This window comes from Equus przewalskii, chromosome 21, assembly GCF_037783145.1.
Source record: "Equus przewalskii isolate Varuska chromosome 21, EquPr2, whole genome shotgun sequence".
Lineage (NCBI taxonomy): Eukaryota > Metazoa > Chordata > Mammalia > Perissodactyla > Equidae > Equus > Equus przewalskii.
In genome coordinates, this window is record NC_091851.1 from 10,928,244 (window position 1) to 10,947,589 (window position 19,346).

A 19,346-nucleotide genomic window follows, 5' to 3' on the forward strand; every position below is an offset into this window, starting at 1 on the left:
ACTGAATAATACCTGACCTGTACTGAGGGCTTTCTGGAACTTGCAACTTGCAAGAAAAGCACGCATCTAGATCAGTGCTTCTCAAATTGTAATGTGCATATGATTAACCTGGGCCCCTTGGTAAAATGCAGATCCTGACTCAGTAGTTCTGAGTGGGACCTGAGATTCTTATTTTCTACCAAGCTCCCAGGAAATGCTATGCTGCTGTTCCACAGACCACACTCTGGGTGCCTGGGCTAAGAAGTCCTCTCGAGCTTCTCATCTGTATCTCTGGGCCACGACTGCACCTGGTGAATATCAGGGCAGTGGATGGGCCACCTCGTGTGTAAGGGGAGGATCGTCTTTCTCTCCAATCAGAATCCTGTGTGGGTTTCTAATAATCCGCCCTCTCCTAATGTCTGGCATGGCCAGGAGGTCAGCCCATATTAAAGTTTCCTCAGCCCATTTCCTGGGCTAAGGATTAGAAACATCTAACGAGATCTGCCCTTTCTTATTTTTGCCCTTTTACTTCCTGGAATTGGAAGGTTCCCAGGAATAAACCTGGCTTCCAATTCATTTTGGGCTTATAACCAATGCCAGATTTCCAAGTCACAATGTAGTTGAGTCCCCAGGCAGGAGATACAAAATCTATTTCTGGTTTTCTTAATTTCCAGTCAGGCAGGGCATGGGGACAAGAAGATGAAGGGAGCACTGGACAGCAGCTTACAGATGAAGCTGAGTCATCTATTGGTACACTTTTCCAACCCTGTTTTCTTGTCCAACATCTAACTTCCTTCTACCACCACCATCATCACCACCATCACCTGGAGAATTGAGCCCCATGAAACTTTTGTACTTTGGGGATCCTGAAAAGATAGGAGAATTCTTTCCACGGAGACAGCATCTTCTGTCCTCCCTTCGGTTTTTCACAATATATTGTAGATCACACACCTATGTTTTAACTGTAGGAAAATATCATCCTGGGACTCACTTTCCAAATTCTTTTAAGTTTTCCAAAGGCATCCTTGGGATTGTTGCAGATCCTAAACATGTTACGTGAATGCCTTAAAAATATTGCCACAATTTCCTAATAAGCTAAACATACACTTACCATACAACCCAGCCACTCTGCTTCTAAGTAGTTAGAGAAGAGAAACGAAAGCATATGTTCATGCAAAGACTTATACCCAAATGTTCATAGCATCTTTATTTTAATAGGCCCAAATTGGAAACAACCTAAATGTCCTTCAATGGGTAAATGAATAAGCATGTTGTATATTCATACAATGGAATACTAACTGGCAGTAAAAAGGAATAAACTCTTTACATACAAAACAACATGGATTAATCAAAATCATTATGGTGAACAAAGAAGCCATAGAGTATAATACTGTACATTCTGCATGATTCCACTTATATAAAAGTCTAGGGAATGTAAAAACTAATCTACAGTGACAGAAGGCAGAGTAATGGTGACCCGGGGATTGCTAGAATGAGAGAGGAATCACAAAGGAGCACGAGGAAACTTTTGGAGATGGTGGATTTATTCATCATCTTTGATGGTGGTGATGGTTCCACAGGTGCCAAAACTTGTCTGTGTAGTTCACTGTATGTCAGTTACACCTCAGTAAAGCTGTATTTAAAAAAATAATAACACAACTGCCACTTTCCCCCTCATTCTCTCTGCATCGGTATCTCCGAGGTGTGGCTGGGAGCCAAGCCATGTTTCTTATTTGTTTCATTGGCATTGGCATGAACATTCTATCTGGATGCCTGTGGGAGTAAGTTAATACCTGGGCAGGTTATGACTTCATTCGCAGCTTCCCTGCATCCTCCATATAGATTCTGGCCACTCCTCATTATTTTTAACAATAGAGATGTGGTGTCCAGCAGTTAGTGGCCTATTGCATTCAAAGTCTACTCGCCTTTTCCAGGTCCCTGCTGTTGAACATCTGGGGACTTGGGTGTCCCAAAGTGTGAGCCTGGCAGCCCAGGGCCCCAAACTTGAAGAGAGAACTTTCCTATTCCATTGCCCCTGCAGCACTGTCCCTTCCAGGGGTATAAGGCAGTTTCTCTCTTTCAGAGGTACATCAGCCACAAACAGTGCTCTGTGCAAGATGACTTGGTTTAGTAAAATGTGCATGGGTCAGGCCAACAGGAAGAAAGTGTAGCTAACCTGCTGTTTTTACTTCTACTCAGTTTACAGAAACAACTTTCCAGTGACATATGCTGGTCTGTGCTTGGGGAGCTGAGGCGAAGCTATATTTATGGAGGCTCTTGGCCTCTGCCTTTTTCAGGCATTGGATGACAATCCCACACACCTTTGAGGACTTCCTATTGTCACTCATCCTCCCACCTAAAACAGCAAACAAGTATGGGATCAGGGTCACTGGAGAAAAATGACCGGTTACCTCTCTAAACACCAGGAATTTGCCTAGGCTTAACCTTTCCCATTCCTACCATTTTGGAATCCTCCTCTTCCCAGCTGCTCTGGGAGAGCATGGCATAGCTTGACTCTGTTGCTGTCCACTGCAGCACCCATTTCTGAGGCTAACAGACTTCATCTTTGTTAAGACAGTAAGAAGCAGCAGGTGCCTCAGGGAAATGCTGCCTTATACCTTTCCTACACCGTCGCTACCTAGAGAAGTGGTCGTTATCCCCTTGACTAACGTTTGAGTAGTGCTTTGTTTAGTTTGAGTTCTCCCAGAAGCAAATCCAGAGACAAAGAGCAAGCAGTATACATGGGACATGACCCTAGGAAACTCTGGTCATGGAAGGAGAAAGAAGGCAGAGAAGGGAATGAGCCATAGGTTATGCTAACAAGTCAGAGACCACAGTGGGCAACAAGTGCTTAGTCCCAAGAGGAATGCTTGGCACAAGCATGGTGGATTTATTAGCCTGGCATCCCACTAACCTCTGGATTGAGGTGCCACAGAAAGAAACAAATTAACCTTTGTGTCTTTTATGTTCATGGCTTCTTATGAAGTTCATATGAAAGGGAAGTACAGACAAGGTTTAAATAAAATGCCAAATGAGATTTTTTTTCAATAACACACTCCATTCCGGTTTCTTAAAACTCATTATGTATAGTCCTGGGCATCAAACTGACACCGCTATCCCATCCCTAAATAATCTTCTGTCTTTTGGGAGATGAATATGGACAGAGGGACACACTTAGCTGTCACTGAAGAAATAGGCTTCATTGCCATCCATTTCTTTATAAATCATAAAATCCTGAGCCAAGGATTACAGAAGAAAGATGTTTTCAGAAGATGAGAGAGAAACAAGAGAACCACAGAAACCATTAAAACATTGTAAAATAAGACCAATGAAGACAAGTTAAAGAAACTGAGATAATCGAATCTGGAGAAGACAGGGGAACTACTAAATAATAATCTTCAAGGCCTGCATGAGATGTTTCTTGAAAGAAGGCAGTCACCTACTCATGAATATTGGGAAGAAAAAAGCAAATATGAAATTAAAACACAGCATAAAAGACTTAAAGGATACACCAGAGGAAGGATGTTCTTACATTAAAGGTTGTTTAAAAAATACTCGTGGGGCCAGCCCAGTGGTGTAGTGGTTAAGTTCACGTGCTCTACTTTGGCAGCCTGGGGTTTGCAGGTTCGATCCTGGGTGTGGACCTACACACCACCCATCAAGCCATGCTGTGGTGGTGCCCCATGTACAAAATAGAGGACGATTGGCACAGATGTTAGCTCAGGGCCAATCTTCCTCACCAAAAACAAACAAACAAACAAACAGTATGACATATAGAAGATCGTGTGTGTTTCTTTCCCTTGGGGGCTTTAAAACAAAAAATAGATTTTTCTTTACTGAATGGATATTTCTCATGACTTTTCAGAGTGTTCCCCAGCCACAAAGATCAATGCCTTTTAGAACACGGCTGGAAGGGAATGAATGAAGGGGTTGAACAAATAATAGAACTTTATTCTGGCTTGTATACAGGAAAAGAAAATTAAGAAACAAAATGCTAGTGTTTTGGTTCAAAGTGATGAAGTGAGCATTGCTGTTTACTTCTTTTCCCTCTCAAAATTCTACTGGAAAGGCAGACGAAATATAAAAATAAGTCCACAACAGAAGTGGAAAGCTGAGAGGGGGTCACCTACAGAAGAGGGAATGATTTCTGATAGAAATGAAATAAACAGTAACCCACTGAAAGGGAGACACTATGGAGCTGAGAAAGTAAAAGAAAACTCCCTAATGCAGTGAATTTCCCTAGAGGCATTCCCATAATAATACCGAGAACAGAGGCTGTGTCCATTTCACTGCTAGGTATTTACTCACAAGAAATGAAAATATATGTCTACAGAAAGCCTTGTATAAGAATGTTAACATGGTCTTATTCATAATATCCAAAGCATTGGAAATGACCCAAATGTCCATCAATGGGAGAATGGATAAACAAATTGTGGTATGGTCATACATGGAATACCATTTTAATCCTTACAACATTAGGAAATAGGTATTGTATATCTATTTTAAAGATAAGGAAATTTAGAGATAAAGAGGCTAACTTTCTTCTCAAAGGTCAAACAAATAATAAGTTGGAGGGTGAGACACCAAACAAAAAAAATGGAAATTTGAGAGTACCAAATAAAATGGGAAAAATGTTTTCAAATCTATTAGCAATAATAATAAATATAAATGAATTAAATTAATTGATGTATTGCACAGAAAAAGAAAATTTAGCTATTGGTTATTAATAAGAGAGACACAAATCAAAAAAGGCAGAGAAAGTCTGAAAATAAAGGTTGGAAAATGACACCCAACAAATGCCAAAAGAAAAAAAATGATAAAGAAGGAGTAGCAACATTACTATCAAGCAACAAAAAATATTCAAGGCAAAAGTCAATAAAAAGATAAGACATTTCACCCTGATAGGACTATAACCCGCCTAAAGGACATTTTATGTCCAATACTATGGATACTAAATAAGTAATAGTAAATAAGTAAAGCAGAAGGAGAAATAGACCAGTCCCCCACATTTGGGTAAGAATGCAATTAAGTTCGTGGAGATCATTTCATAATGTATATCAATATCATCACTATGATGTATACCTAAAACAAACAGGATACCATATGTCAATTATACTTCAAAAAAAAGTTCTTTGAGTAATCAGCAGATAAGTAGACAATAGATAAATGAAGACTTGAGGAATTTTCATAATACAATTAACAATCTTGATCTGATAGGTCTCATAAAGAGATGGAAGCCTTCATATATCATAAAGAATATGCAGTCATGAAATATTTGCAAAATATGCTTGTATATGTACAAACTTTATGCTGATAAAGTTGAAATCCAGTTAAAATGTATGATTTTCTGGGAAAACATAAATTATCAAAATTGACTAAAGAAAAGTAATATTATCTGAACAGACTATTGATCATGGAATAATGCAGAATATTAATCAGAGATCTCAACCAAAGAGGTACCAAGCCCAAGAGGACTTTAGGAGTGAATCCCAATAATCTCATAGGAAACAGATAATTCTTATTAAAGTACTAAAATGAAAACTGAAAAGTTTTACAACCCATGCCATGAAACTATAATGATAGCACTACTGAAATGGATATTGCTAGCTCTCATGCACACACCAAGAAAGCTGTAAGCATGTATTGCTAAGCATAGCTTTCCCAACGAACTAACGAACTGAAGAATATAACAGAAAATAAAATCCTGTCCACAATAGCAATCAAACCTAGAAATTAGCTTGTAAAAAGAAATGTGAAAAAAAAGATGAAGAAAACTATAAAACTATAAACTATAAAACTATAAAACTCAAGAAATAGATACCTCTACCATGTCCTGAATAGGAGGATTAAAAATCATAAAATTTTGAATTCTTCCCAACTTAACCAAAACATATATAAAGCAATTCCCATTAAAAATCTCAATGAATTTTTAAACAAAATAATTATAAAGTCTATTTGAAAGAAGACACTTTATAAGAATTTCTAAGAAAATTCTTTTAAAATGAAAGGAAAGACAAATTTAAACATACTACATATGTTTAAATATACTTATAAATATGTTTAAATAAACATAAACATACTATTAAAACACACTAAAAGCTACATTAAATGAAACTGTGGTGTTTGTGCATGAATAGACAAATGAAGGTCAAGAAACAGACTTACGTATATGGGAAAACTTTAATATGTGATAAAAGTGGTATTTTGTATCAATGACTATAGAGTGGAATATTTAAGAAATATAATAGGACATGTGACTATTCACTTGGACAAAAACCAAAGTTTTATCTTTATCTTAAACCTTAAACCCACAAATAACTTCAAAGTAGATTGCAGTTCCAAAAAACAACAAATAACCTACAAAACTTTTAGAACAAAGATGTTGATGATCTTTATTTAAGGAAAACTTTCTTAAGTAAGGCAAGCAAACCAAAAGTCATAAGGGAAAGGATTGAGAGTGGATTACATTTAAAATGGAAAGTTTCTGCATGGCCAAAAGCAGCATAAACGATGTTAAAAGATGAGTGCAAGGTTGGTCCAAGCATTTACAAAGTATATGAAACAAAAAGTCAACATGGTAGATATTTTGCAAAGATTGCCACAATAATTCCTTCCATCATGGTACACATGCTCCTTTTTGATGGTGCTTTGTTGTTCTCCCATCAAGAGGAGTCTATTTCCTGTCCCCTAGACTCTGAACAGACTCAGTGATTTGTTTGGCCAATAGAATGCAGCTGAAGTGATGTTGTGCAAGCTGGTCAAGAGGTCTTGCAAATTCTGCTGCTCTGAGTCCACCATGTAAAGACGTGCAGGCTAGCCTCCTTGAGGATGAAAGACTATACGGAAAGAAAGCCTAGGTGACAGCCAGCACCAACTATCAGCCATATGAGTGAGGTCATCTTGGACCCTCTAGCCCACATCGAGTCAACAGAAGGCTGTAGTCACATGAGTAATCCTAGGTGAGATCAGCAGAAGAACCACCCAGCTGAGCCCAGAGCAAGTTGCTGACACACAAACTCATGAGCAAATAAAATGGTTGTTTTAAGCCACTAAGTTTTGGAGTGGTTTGTTATGCAGCAATAGCTAAGTGGAACAGTTATGCATAATTTATAAAGAATTCCAGGGATAAGAGCAAATGGCCTGTCTGGAAAATGGGCAAGCAAGTCACAAAACAAGAAACATAATGGCTGTTGACTTCAGTCAGAGCTAGAGGAGACTTGTTGATGGACTGGAACAAGAAATTGGGCTCTACAGTCAGCCTGCCTGGGTCTGAATCCTAGCCCTGCCCCATCACAGCTGTGCGGCCTTGGGAAAGCTACTCAGAACTCTTCAGGCCTCAATTTCCTCATTTGTGAAACAGGTATATAAATGCTACCTATCCCATGGGGGTCATTGTAAGGAACCTTACTTGTACGAAGTACAAATAAATGTTGCTTTTGCTTCTACTGGTACAAATAGTTCAGATGAACTCTTGAATCTGAAGCAGTGAGTACAAGAAGCTAAGCTCTTTTATTGAAGGCAAGTAGAGGGATAAAATGGGGAAAGTACTCATAAAGATGCTAGTTAGGAGATAGAGAACAAAAACATTTAATTACACATCAGAGTGTGGTTTGCTTTAATGTTATTGTAAAACTAATCAATCTGATGTTTTACAATACTTGCTTAAGTCTCACTGTCTAAATGAGTTCTTGCTTTATAACTTAAAATCTGTGGAAATTTATGGTTCTAAATCTGGCTGAGATTTAGTAGAGAGGTGCTCATTTGAATTTTAAGTAAAAGAGATACCACCATTATCATTATTGCCTGTGGAGTCTATATTTTGGGATATTCTGTCTTCCAGACTGCTTTTATTTTATATAGTTGTTCTCTTACTATTATCAATTAAAGACTATGAAAGAACTAATCTGAGTAGCTGATCAACAGGAGACAAACTTATTTCAGAGAGGAGATAAGATTTCATTCAAAAGTGAACAAGGTTGATGTCTCTGTGCATTTCTAGGGAGGTGTTGCAGAAAATTGTACAATTTCTTATTAGATATTTTAAAATAAAGCATTGAAAACAGTACAAAGACTAAGATCATTATGTTCATGAGCCACATAACCAATAGAGATAGTGTGCCAAAGCATTTTACTGCCACCTCATAACAGCACATCTACAGGACAGGACAGTCACTTACAGAGGCAAAAACATCTCCCCTAGTATGCTGAAACTACCAAAAAATCTTGTTAGATCATGTTTATATATGTGTGTGTGTGTGTGTGTGTGTGTGTGTAATGTATCAATGTGTGGGTATATATGCGTATATGTGTTCATATTTGGCACAATAAGACTGTCAAGGTACGTTGGAAAATGTAAATTGTTAAAAGGCTTTCTCCCTCTTGTAGTCAGCATGATGACTTTACGAAGAACTTGGAATACAAACATTCCTCAAAGATTTTTACACTATGAAATAACAAAAACAAATTAAGCATCTTCGATGAGGGCAACCTTGGGCAAGTTCCCTAACCCCAGTTTTTTCATGTGAGACAGGGATAACGATCACACCAAATTCATGGGATTTTTCTGAGGATTTAAACAGTTAATATACGTAAAGTGCTAAGAACAGTGCCTGACACATAAAAAGCACTTGACAAATCTTAGCTATTATGGTTGTTATTCTTACTACCATTTTATTGGGTGTCCTTGAAATGTCAAAACCACTTGAGCTTAAATAAAGGTGTATCTCTTTTTAAATGATCCCAAATATACTACAGTTTGGGTCAATAAACCTACCGTCGTGTATTTCTGACTTCAACCTCATATTTTAGAATGTTTTAAGCAGATATGACAACAAAAATAATGTAGTATAAGGATTGATTAACTTTCTGGTTGCAAAGAATGATTTTAGCAGCTTAAGATATCACAGCGTCTTCAAATTTAAATGGAGTTTAAGAGAAGTTAAAAATATCCAGTAAACAGAAAGAATATAGTGTCCATAGTTTTGTTTTCAAATACACCTGCTACTAGGGTTCACTGTAGGGACCTGAAAATGGCACACTAATAAATATCTCTTGCACACCTCCCCACTTGGCAGAACATACTCTCTCCATTTGAATCGTAATGCCTTTGGAGAGTCAAAGGGCCAAAGAAATAACTTTAGTCAGGAAGAATATAAAACTTTTATAATAACAAATTACAAAAGAGGGTAAAATTATGAACTAAACTATGAAACTCATCATTCCATTTGGATAAAGTGCCTTGAGTGAATAGAATAACTAAACACTACTAACAGATAAGCCGAAGCTGGTGGATTAGCAGCTGCTAGGGACTCAAGATCTTCCTGGGAGCATTACTTTTTCTAAATCCCCCTTTTCTTCTGCCCTCTTGGGGGCAGTTCTTCGGCCAAAAGCCCTTCTGAGAATTTAATCCACTTCCCCTCTGCCATTGCCACTTCCACCAGCTGCTTCTCTCATTACCTTGCTGTTCAGGCGGAAAAGGCCAACCCCAGGTTATTCTAATGATAGCAGACACCTCATAAAGAAATCTGCCAAATTTACTTTTCCATAGAACATCATTTTTACAGCTTTTCATGAGTCCACGAGGAAAGAAAGCATCATATTTAAAATATGACTTCCAGAAATCTTGAAGATATTAAGAATTAGTCCTACAGTGTTAGACAGGTGGGTGTACCACAGTCTATAGAATGGTGGTGACTCAATTCCCCAAAGGAATCCCGTCAGTCTGTCACTGTACCTGTTTTCCCACAGAAGGAGACGAGGGGGCCCCACAAAGATAGGACATTTTCAGAAATGTCCCACATTTAAAAGAACTTGAGATTCTGGGGTGTATACTTTTCCATTGCTGGTTTGTATTTGTGTGCAAGGATCACCATGCTTTAGTCTAAACACCCTGGCAGAGAGAAAATGTTGTGTAATTAATCAAGAATCTGGGATGTGTGAACTAAGTTTCTTAACCTCTCTGCCTCAGTTTTTGTGTCTGTAAAGGGGGGATATTAACAGTATAGTACCTCATTAAATCAATTAAAGTCTGTAAAGCATTTAAAACAGTGGCACATGGTGAGCACTATGGAAGTATTTAAGTGAATTCTTCTCTCCTTAACAGTAGAGTTTTTCCTCTACAAATGACATAAAGATGTAAAAAATGAATTAGCAAGGGCAATGACTGTAAAGCCCTTTGGGAACAATGAATAACGCTTATCTCGACATTGCAGAGTGAAGAGTTTTAGGGGGGCTGGTTTGAAGAGAAGATTTCAGAAGCCAGAAATTTCCCGATGGTTCCTGGGAAAATCCCTGCTGACTTCTACCCATGCCCCGAGCTGACAGCTGTCACACCTTCAAACCCAAAGAAACGCGCTTTCCAAGGCAGCGACAGGAAATCCCTACCGGGGCAATCCTTTATTCGGAAACCAGAATTCACCTTGTGTCTGACGCCCGCTACCCCCTCCCCAGCTGCGACCTACTCCCCTGTCTCATAGCTGAACAGATCATCAGAATCCCATTCCTAAGGCGACCTTCAACAGGGGCAGAACGCTAGGAAGAAGTCTTTGCTACACGTTTAAAAGCCCCGGGCAACTCCAGCCCAAAGTATGACAAGTGGCTTGACTCCGCGCCCTCTGCATGGCTGGGGAAGGACACGGAAGGCACAGGGACCGCGTGGGAGGAGAGAGGACGTCTGGCCATCCTCCTCGACAAATTATTTCCTGACCTTTGGCATTGCTCTCTGAAGGGGCAGGCTCACTCGGGTTCTTTTCTCAAACCTAGTTTGGGGATCTCATCCCATAGTCAGTCTCCTTCTGCTCCCCCCGCCCAGAACAACATTACTCAGCTTCTAAAGGGCAACCAAAGACTGGCAGCACCCCAGAGCAAACACTTACACGCTCCACACTTCCTCCGCCCATCCCAAGCCTCGCACCCCCAGGCACCTGACCCGTGACAGACCTGGAGAAGGGGATCTGCCAGACCTTGAAGCCAGTCCCCAGGCGCATCCCCTTGCTCGGCCTCTGCCTGAGACAGGTTGCCCAGGCAAAACCGCTGCCAAAACAGTTGCTCTTTGGTGGGACGCGGGACCCGCCTCCTCGCATCCGTCAGTCGTTAGCTCAGCACCCCGCCACCCGCGTCCCCGCTGCCACGCGCGCCCCTCTCCGGCAGCGCACTCACCTGCAGCTCGGTCCGGCTGGCGTTGCCCGCGGCCGCGTCTGGCCTGTCTGCGGCTCCCGAACCGCGTAGCACCGTGATGTGCAGCGTGAGCAGCAGCAGCCCCAGCAGCAGCAGCAGCTCGGCCGCCAGGCGCACCATCCTCTTGAGACGCGCGGCTTTAGGACCTGGCGCGGCGGGCGGCGGCGGCGGTGGCGGTGGCGCCGGGGGAGGAGGAGTCGGAGCCCGGGAGCCCGGCAGCGCGGCTCCCGCCTCGGCCCCCGCCGGGGCCCCGCTCCCCGGGCCCGCAGGGCTGGCGCTGGGCGCGGCGGGGCGCGCCGGGCCGGGGGAGCAGGAGCCACCACCGCCGCCGCCGCCGCCGCCGCCGCCTCCGCACCACGGCGGAGCCACGGCGGGGCCGGGGGCGTCCAAGCCGGCTGCGGAGCAAACCCCGGCGCGCCCCGGCGTCGGCGGCGGCAGGGACTGGGGGCTGCCCGGGACCCGGGCCGGGCCAGGGACCACCCTGCGGGCAGGGGGCAGCGGGGGCGGCGGCAGGGCGGGCGCAGCCGAGCCCCCGAGTGCACATGGGCGCCCCAGATGTGGCCGCGGCGCCGCAGCTGGAGCGGGAGCGGCCGCCAGAGGAGCGCGGGGAGCAGGAGGAGGAGGAGAAGGAGGAGGAGGAGGAGAAGGAGGAGGAGGGCTTCAGTGGCGGCCCGGAGTTACCTCCACGCTTGGCTCCCCCGCCCTTGCCGCCCGGAGCCACTCACCCGACGAGCCACCTCCCCTCCTCCCTGCGCTCTTTCGGGCCGCGGGCCGCGCCGCCCCGCCGCCGAGTCTTAGGGTGAGCCGGCTCCAGATGGGGGCCTGGGGTACACGGGTGTTGTCACTGTTTGGAGGTGACCTGGGCACCCCTCTGGGGTCCGCGTCCTCCTGCCGGGCTGTGCCAAGTGCGCGCCACCGCTGCCGAGGTCGCTGTGGCCGGCGAGGGCAGAGCCCTTGTGCGCACTGAGGCTCTGGGCTGTGGGTGGGTGGGGGTGCCCAGGCGAGTTTAGAAACCTTTATTGATAGAGTGGAGCTGGGAGTTGTGGTGATGGAGAACGGAGGGGGCGCCGGACAAGCCAGGTGTCTGTCTGCGACTGTGCGCCCCTGCCTGACGCTGGCGTGCGTGTGTATGAGGGGGGCGATAAAGTGTCGTTCCAGAAAGGTCTTGACACTTGCTCCTGGACGGCTGGCCGCCTCTCCCGGAGTACTGCAGCTTACGCGCCCGCGGAGCCCTGTAGAGCCTGGGAAGGGAAGCGAGTCCGATTCGCTGGGCGTGCGTCTGGTCCAGCGCGCAGGTGTCGCGGCGGGAAGCTGCCGCGGCCGGGTGCCCGCGGCTCAGGCGCACGGAACGTAGGTTGGGCACCCAGGTGAATCTCAGCTCAGGCAGTCGCGGGTCGGAGGGCTCATCCTGGAGGCGCCCCGCCCGGTGGGGATCTGGGGTCTGCCGTCGCACAGCCTCCACTCCTGGGCCGCCGCCTCATGACCGCGCTGCAGCCTCGGGCTCCCGCGCGCCGCTCATGCCTTGCAGGGGGCAGCTGGCGAGTAGAAGGGCTCCGGGGTCGAGCCGAGGGTGCGGGGTCCTCGCCGGGGAGGCAAGAAAGAATTGGGTCCGGAGGTGGGCTCAGGTCACAGCAGTGGCCCCGCGCGTTTCCCTCCCTCTCGATCTTGCCCTGGCTCCCGCCTTCCCAAAGTGGCTCGGAGTGGCGGGCGCACGGTAAGGCTAGGGCCTTTTATACTGCGCTTCCCCTGCCTCCCAGCCGGTTTCCTCCTTCCCTCCTCCCCTGTGCCCGCCCTGCTCTTCCCTCCCCGCTAGCGGCGCTGCCAGCCCAGGCGTTCGCACATATCTATTTCGCAAATTTCCAAGCCCATCCCGCATCCTGGACTCCAGTGCCCCCGGGATGGATCCTCCCCATTGTCTCTTGGCGACTGAAATTAAATAAACAAACCTTTCTCGCCGACACGCCCCTCCCCCCGCCCGGTCTCTGCCCTCCTCCTCGCGGTCCTACGAACAAGTAAGATTCTTAAGTCAACTAACCTTCGGAGTTCACATCTTTACACCAGGCACCTCGGCCAAGTCTTACCCAAATTAAGACAAGAAACACTGAACATTCCGAAAGTTCCTCGGGTCATCGTGGCATTCTGTAGAATTTAAATAGCGGTGGTTAAGGAATAGTGCGCCTGTGGTTTATTTTGTCAGGGGAAGGAAGGGCTAGTTGCCGCTTTAGAGATGACTTGAGCATCTTTAAAATTCTAACCAGCCCTAGCATCTTATTAATATATTGGCAGCTTTCTATAAAGCACTCGATATCTTTTCCTTTTCAGTAATTTTTGTGGAGGGAGGGAGGAGGAAGAAAGGGGAGATGTTTGGTGGGAGTGCCTCCTTTGGATTTTTAGGTGGCCGGTCCTGTCGGGCATCTTATTGCTATCTCCAGGCTCTAAAATGCCAATAATTGTCAACTGGAGAGCTGAGGGAGAATTGAAACAATAGACCGTTGTGGTTCAGATGGGAGATCAAAGAGGGTGTCCCCAGCAGCTTTCAGGTCCCTCAAGGATCCTCCTGTGTGTTTTGTAATTAGAATCACTTAGAAAGGAGGGGAGGTCGGGAGAATTGGCACATGGATGGAATATATAAATTAAGATGGCAAACAAGAATCCGATAGTCAGAGACTGAGTTTAAGGGTGGCTCTCACCACGACTTGTGCCAGACTACGGTATGGGCACACAGGGACAAATGACTTTCCTGTTGCCTGAGGCAGGCTGATCTAAATTAGAATCCAGGCGTGGCTGTGTCCTGCATTTTCATCACACACCGTCCCCACATGTGAGCCTCAACTGCCTCTCCTCTTCTCTAAAATTAACATTTTTGGTTCCTAAGGAAAAATAGCTTTTAAAAAACTCTGGAAAGAAATCCTTGCAGTGAGTGTAAATTCTTGTAAATTTGTAAAGGGAGAGTTGGAGATCAAAGTCTTTTAAAATGTTGTAAAAATTGTAAATTGAATTTTGGGGACAGAAGTCTTTATAAAATGTTGAACAAATGTATGAATGAATCCTATTAAAATCCTTTCACACTGTGAGATCCAAATTCCGGGTGAATTTGTGTTCTAGTAAGCACACATAACTAGTATTGATAAACGCCTGTGCTCTGTGACTAAAGTTGCCAAACAAGGCTGCCAGCAGTGCTCTACTTTCGAGGAGTTAGGGAAAACTGGATTGCAATTTTTGTGGAAAAAGAATTACAAATTTAATAGCCCAAACAAATTAAGTTTCAAGCACATTTATGAAATTGTACCAATAGTTGATAAAAGTTTTAAAAACCCTACTTCCTTCTTTAGAGTTCCCACAGCACCTTATTCATATCTTTATTATTGATCCTACTATACCCTAGTAGAATGTGTCTGTTTGCATGTCTGCCTTCCCACCAAACCTGGATCACCTTTCTGGTAGAACATTCCAGAGCACACTTCCCCACCCCCTCCGGTATCTAGTTTTCTTCTTTTTGGGTTCACAGCTAGAGAACATTTTCCAGCAACACAGTCTAGGTGGGACTGTGAAGAGCTCTGTTACTTCAAGACCTGGCCATAAAACATCCCGAGTGATCATCTACACACCCTCTCTCTTTCCTTTCTACATGACAAAGGATTCTGAGTGGAAGGAACCCAAAACTCTGAGTTACTGCTCAAAAGAGAGCTATTGGACCACGAGTATCTGCATTTAACCTTGCACAGTGAGAAATAAAACTTTATTGTTCAAAGCCATGGTGATTTGGAGATGTTTGCTACAACGACTAGTGTTACCCCTCCTGACAAGTACACTCTTCAAGACAAGGACACCTGCCTCATCATCATTGTGTTTCGAGAGCTGAGCACAGTGTCTTGCATGTAGAAGTTGCTCAGTCAGTGTTTGTTTAATGAAAGTGACAAACGTGGTCATTATATAGACCCAACTTAATAAATTAACTCTCCTTAGAGTGTTCCTTCTGTAAGTGACTGACTTATGAATATTAACTCTTTTGTCTCTTAATTGTACTATTCTCTTATGGACTTTGTCTTTTATTATTGGTCCATTTCTATTGCAGATAAGCTTATTTGATTGGAATATTTGGAGAAAGTAGGAGAAATTAATAACAAGCCTGAACACTTGTAGCAAATATCATTGAAGAGAACCTTATAGTCTATTATGGTCAGGATTTTATTGTTTTAATATTTTTTTATTAAAAACTGTTGCAAGACAGCAAAAAGTTGTTTTAGTAATCTTTAAAAGGACTTTTTATTAAGGAAAATTTTAAATATATACAAAAGGAAAGAGAATAATGCAATGAATCCTCACATACCCATAACCCAGCTTCAACAAGACTCATGGCCAATCTTGTCTCATCTATATTCTCATGTACTTCCTCCTTGGATTATTTTGAACCAAATCCATGATATCATATTATTTCACTAGTACATATTTTAATATGTATCTCAAAAAGGTGAGGGCTCAGTTAAAAAAAATTTAAATACATGCATACTATATGTGAGGTATAAAACAGATTAGAGAAGTCAAAACCAGAGACTTTTCCTCGGTATAAGAATGATTAGCATTTAGGGGTTGTGGCGGATGCTGTTGCATGTTCACCAAAATGTGTTTTCTCATCTTTCTGGGTGTACTAGGAGACTACATTCCCAATATCCTCTGCATTTATCTACAGCCATGTGACTGAGTTCTGGCCAATAGAATGGGGATAGAAGTGATGTGTGCCACTTCTGTATTTAGCCCATGAAAGTGTCCTGTGCATGATGGTCTTTCTTTTTCCTTGTCTGCTGACTGGATTTTTCTGCCCTGGGTGGCCCTAGAGCAATGATCAGCCTGGATCCCTGGAGCAGAGCTCTTACCAACTCCCAACTCTGCCAGAACACCCTGACTGGGCTATTGTGTGATGGAGAAATAAACCTTTTTTTTTTTTCATTTTTTTTTAATTAATGTTATGATAGATTACAACCTTGTGAGATTTCAGTTGTACATTATTGTTAGTCATGTTGTGGGTACACCACTTCCCCCTTTGTGCCCTCCCCCCACCCCACCCCCCCCTTTTCCCTGGTAACCACCGATCAGATCTCCTTGTCAATATATTAACTTCCACCTATGAGTGGAGTCATATAGAGTTCGTCTTTCTCTGACTGGCTTATTTCGCTTAACATAATACCCTCGAGGTCCATCCACATTGCTGCGAATGGGCCAATTCTGTCTTTTTTATGGCTGAGTAGTATTCCATTGTGTATATATACCGTATCTTCTTTATCCAATCATCAGTTTCTGGGCATGTAGGTTGGTTCCACGTCTTGGCTATTGTAAATAATGCTGCGATGAACATAGGGGTGCAAGGGACTCGGGATTTCTGATTTCAGGTTCTTAGGATAGATACCCAGTAATGGGATGGCTGGGTCATAGGGTATTTCTATTTTTAACTTTTTGAGAAATCTCCATACTGTTTTCCATAGTGGCTGTACCAGTTTGCATTCCCACCAACAGTGTATGAGGGTTCCTTTTTCTCCACAACCTCTCCAACATTTGTCGCTCTTGGTTTTGGATGTTTTTGCCAATCTAACGGGTGTAAGGTGATATCTTAGTGTAGTTTTGATTGGCATTTCCCTGATGATTAGCGAAAAATAAACTTTTAAAAAATGTTTTAAGCCTCTAAAATGTTGGGGTTTGTTACAAGAGCTTTTGTTACCCTCACTAATATAGTGGGTAATGTTCTGAGAGGGAGGAGCAGTAAATCTTTTCTTTCGAGGGCCAGATAGTAAATCTTTTTGTCTTTGTGGGATATAAGGTCTCTGTTGCAATTATTCAACTCTGCCTTGCAGTGGGAAAGCAGTGAAAGAAAATATGTGAATAAATGGATATGGCTGTGTTTTAATAAAACTTTGTGCACACAAACAGGGAGCTGGACCATGTGACTTAAGTTGGGAGTGGCTTTTCTAAGAGGGTGGCACACCTCACCACCTCGTCTTAGGTGCCGTATAGGAAGGAATTATGGCAGAGTGGGATCGGACAGGTTCCACTTACTAGCCATGTAACCTGTTGGACAAGTTTTTTTACCTCTCTGAGTCTCAGATTCCTCACCTGTAAATTGGAGCTAAAAGTGCCTCTTCCTGGGCTATTGTGAAGTTCAACTATCACTCCCACAGTAGGACAAGGTGAGCCGTTCCAGGTCTCTCTGTCTAACAGATGAAGGGCTCCACGTTGTGTCCCTGAGCTCAGGGAGCTTGTCTGTCTCCTTCACTTCTGAATTCACATGTAGATGCTCCATAAATATTTGTTCGATGGATGCAACTTTTAGAAAACTGCTGAAAACTGTAGCTGAAAGGAGCCTTAGAGGTAAACTCTAAGCCCTTGAGGAAACAAACAAACAAAAAGCCCAAGTGTTGTTCCATTAGAGTCCTTTGAACTGTGAAGGGGTCACAGTGCTCAGAAGTGAGAGAATCACCACCCTCAGAGGTTCAGAGGCGCTCCTGGGGGCTCCACCCCATAAAGCAACAGCTAGGCTTGTGGGACACCTGGACTTCCAGCAACGTTTCGCTTCCTGATGCTCCAACACACACACACAAAACGTGTGAAGACTGAGGGGTTGCTGTGGCTCTTTCCACTCCACCCGAAGAGCCCCTAAATATACAAAGAACCCAGGAGACCACTGAGTGCGTGACCTTCTGAGGAGGTCGACAAACTGCATTCCAGAGCGAGGGCTGTCCTTCCCAGGCACAGGCTGGAGTGGTGGGGAAACAGAAGTGTCTTTTTAAAAGGGTTCATGATGGTTCTTCCTTATGTGGCAGGCTCCTTTACTGCATTTCCAGCGCTTTATTAAAATATGATGTTCTGCCTGTCCGCTGACCTCTTCCGCAATGAGTTAGCCCTTGTGACTCTCATCTGTATTTAAAAGAGACCCCTTTATTGCTTTTGCTTTGCCATAATTATTTCTGTTCAAATTCTGGAAAGCAAAATAAAATCTCGGGGCCATGTTATAGCTGGAGGAAAAAAGCGCTTCATAATTACAAGGGTATATATTATCCATTGGATAAGTTCTTCTTGAACTTCCGACAAATAATTTCTAGGCAGGAAGAGAGCAAATGATTCGGTCAGAATTGAATCTCAGAGTCTAGATGTTGGAAGGGGCCCTTAGAGTTCATCCAGCTTCTTTTTGCAGATGAGGAAAATGAGGCCCAGAGAATTAAATAGACCTTTTCCATATGGCAGAGGGACTTGGTGGCAGCATCAGGTTACCAGTTCCAAAACCAATGCTTTTTCTATTTTTCAAGGCAAAACTTTTAAAAACTTAAGTATGATATACATATGGAAAAGAGTGTATCCTAAGTGTTTAGCTCAATGGAATTTTTACTACTCAGATCAAGAAACAGTATATTCCCAGCACCCCAGAAACCAATTACCCAAATGTTACCAATATTCTGACTTCTGTCACCATATATTTGAATTTCCTTTAAAAAAATTAATATAAATTGAATTTTACAATATATTCTCTTTGATATCTGGCTTCTTGTGCTATCTTCTATTCCTCTCCCAAAGGTTTTATTTTGAAAAATTTCAAACCTATAGAAAAGTTGCAAGTGTAATTGAATGAACATACATATGTGCTTGTGGTAGATTGCACAAATGACCACAGTTCTTCCTCCTTTGTATCCACGCCCTTTACAATACGACATTGCAACTTCTCCCTTCACACTGTGGAGGCACCCACCCTTTGACTCTGTGCTGGCCTTGTGATTGGCTTTGACTAATGCAATGCAGCGCAGGTGAGGTTGTGCTAGTTCTGCGGTTAGGCCTCAAAAAACCTCGCATGCTTCCTCTCTTCTTTTGTGTCTGACTTGAGACTTTGCCACTGCCATGTGAATAAGTGAGGACTAGCCTGCTGGAGGAAAAGAGACAGGGTCTTAGTCACTGCAGCCAACGACCAGCCAATCCTCAGAAGCAGAGCCACCTAACTGACCAGCTGTTGATCACAGATCCATAAGGGAACTCAGCGGAGATCACAGCAACCAGCCAGGTGAGCCCAGCCTAACGGAATAATGAGCTAAATAAGTGGTTGCTATTGTGTGTGGGGTCGTTCATATTTCAGCATATACAAGAGATTCTCTTACATCATCACAATATAATTATGCTCAGGGCATTTACCATTGATGCAATAATATCTAATTTAC

At 43.5% G+C, this 19,346-nt stretch overlaps 1 protein-coding gene across 1 annotated transcript in view; it reads right to left on the reverse strand.

Moving 5' to 3' along the window:
- Positions 1–11,274, reverse strand: part of ISM1 (isthmin 1) — a 71,740-nt gene extending 60,466 nt beyond the window's left edge. The window contains exon 1 of the mRNA XM_070588810.1: positions 11,137–11,274. Coding sequence (XP_070444911.1) covers positions 11,137–11,274 — 138 coding nt within the window. The remainder of the gene's footprint in view (positions 1–11,136) is intronic.
- Positions 11,275–19,346: the final 8,072 nt, after the last annotated feature.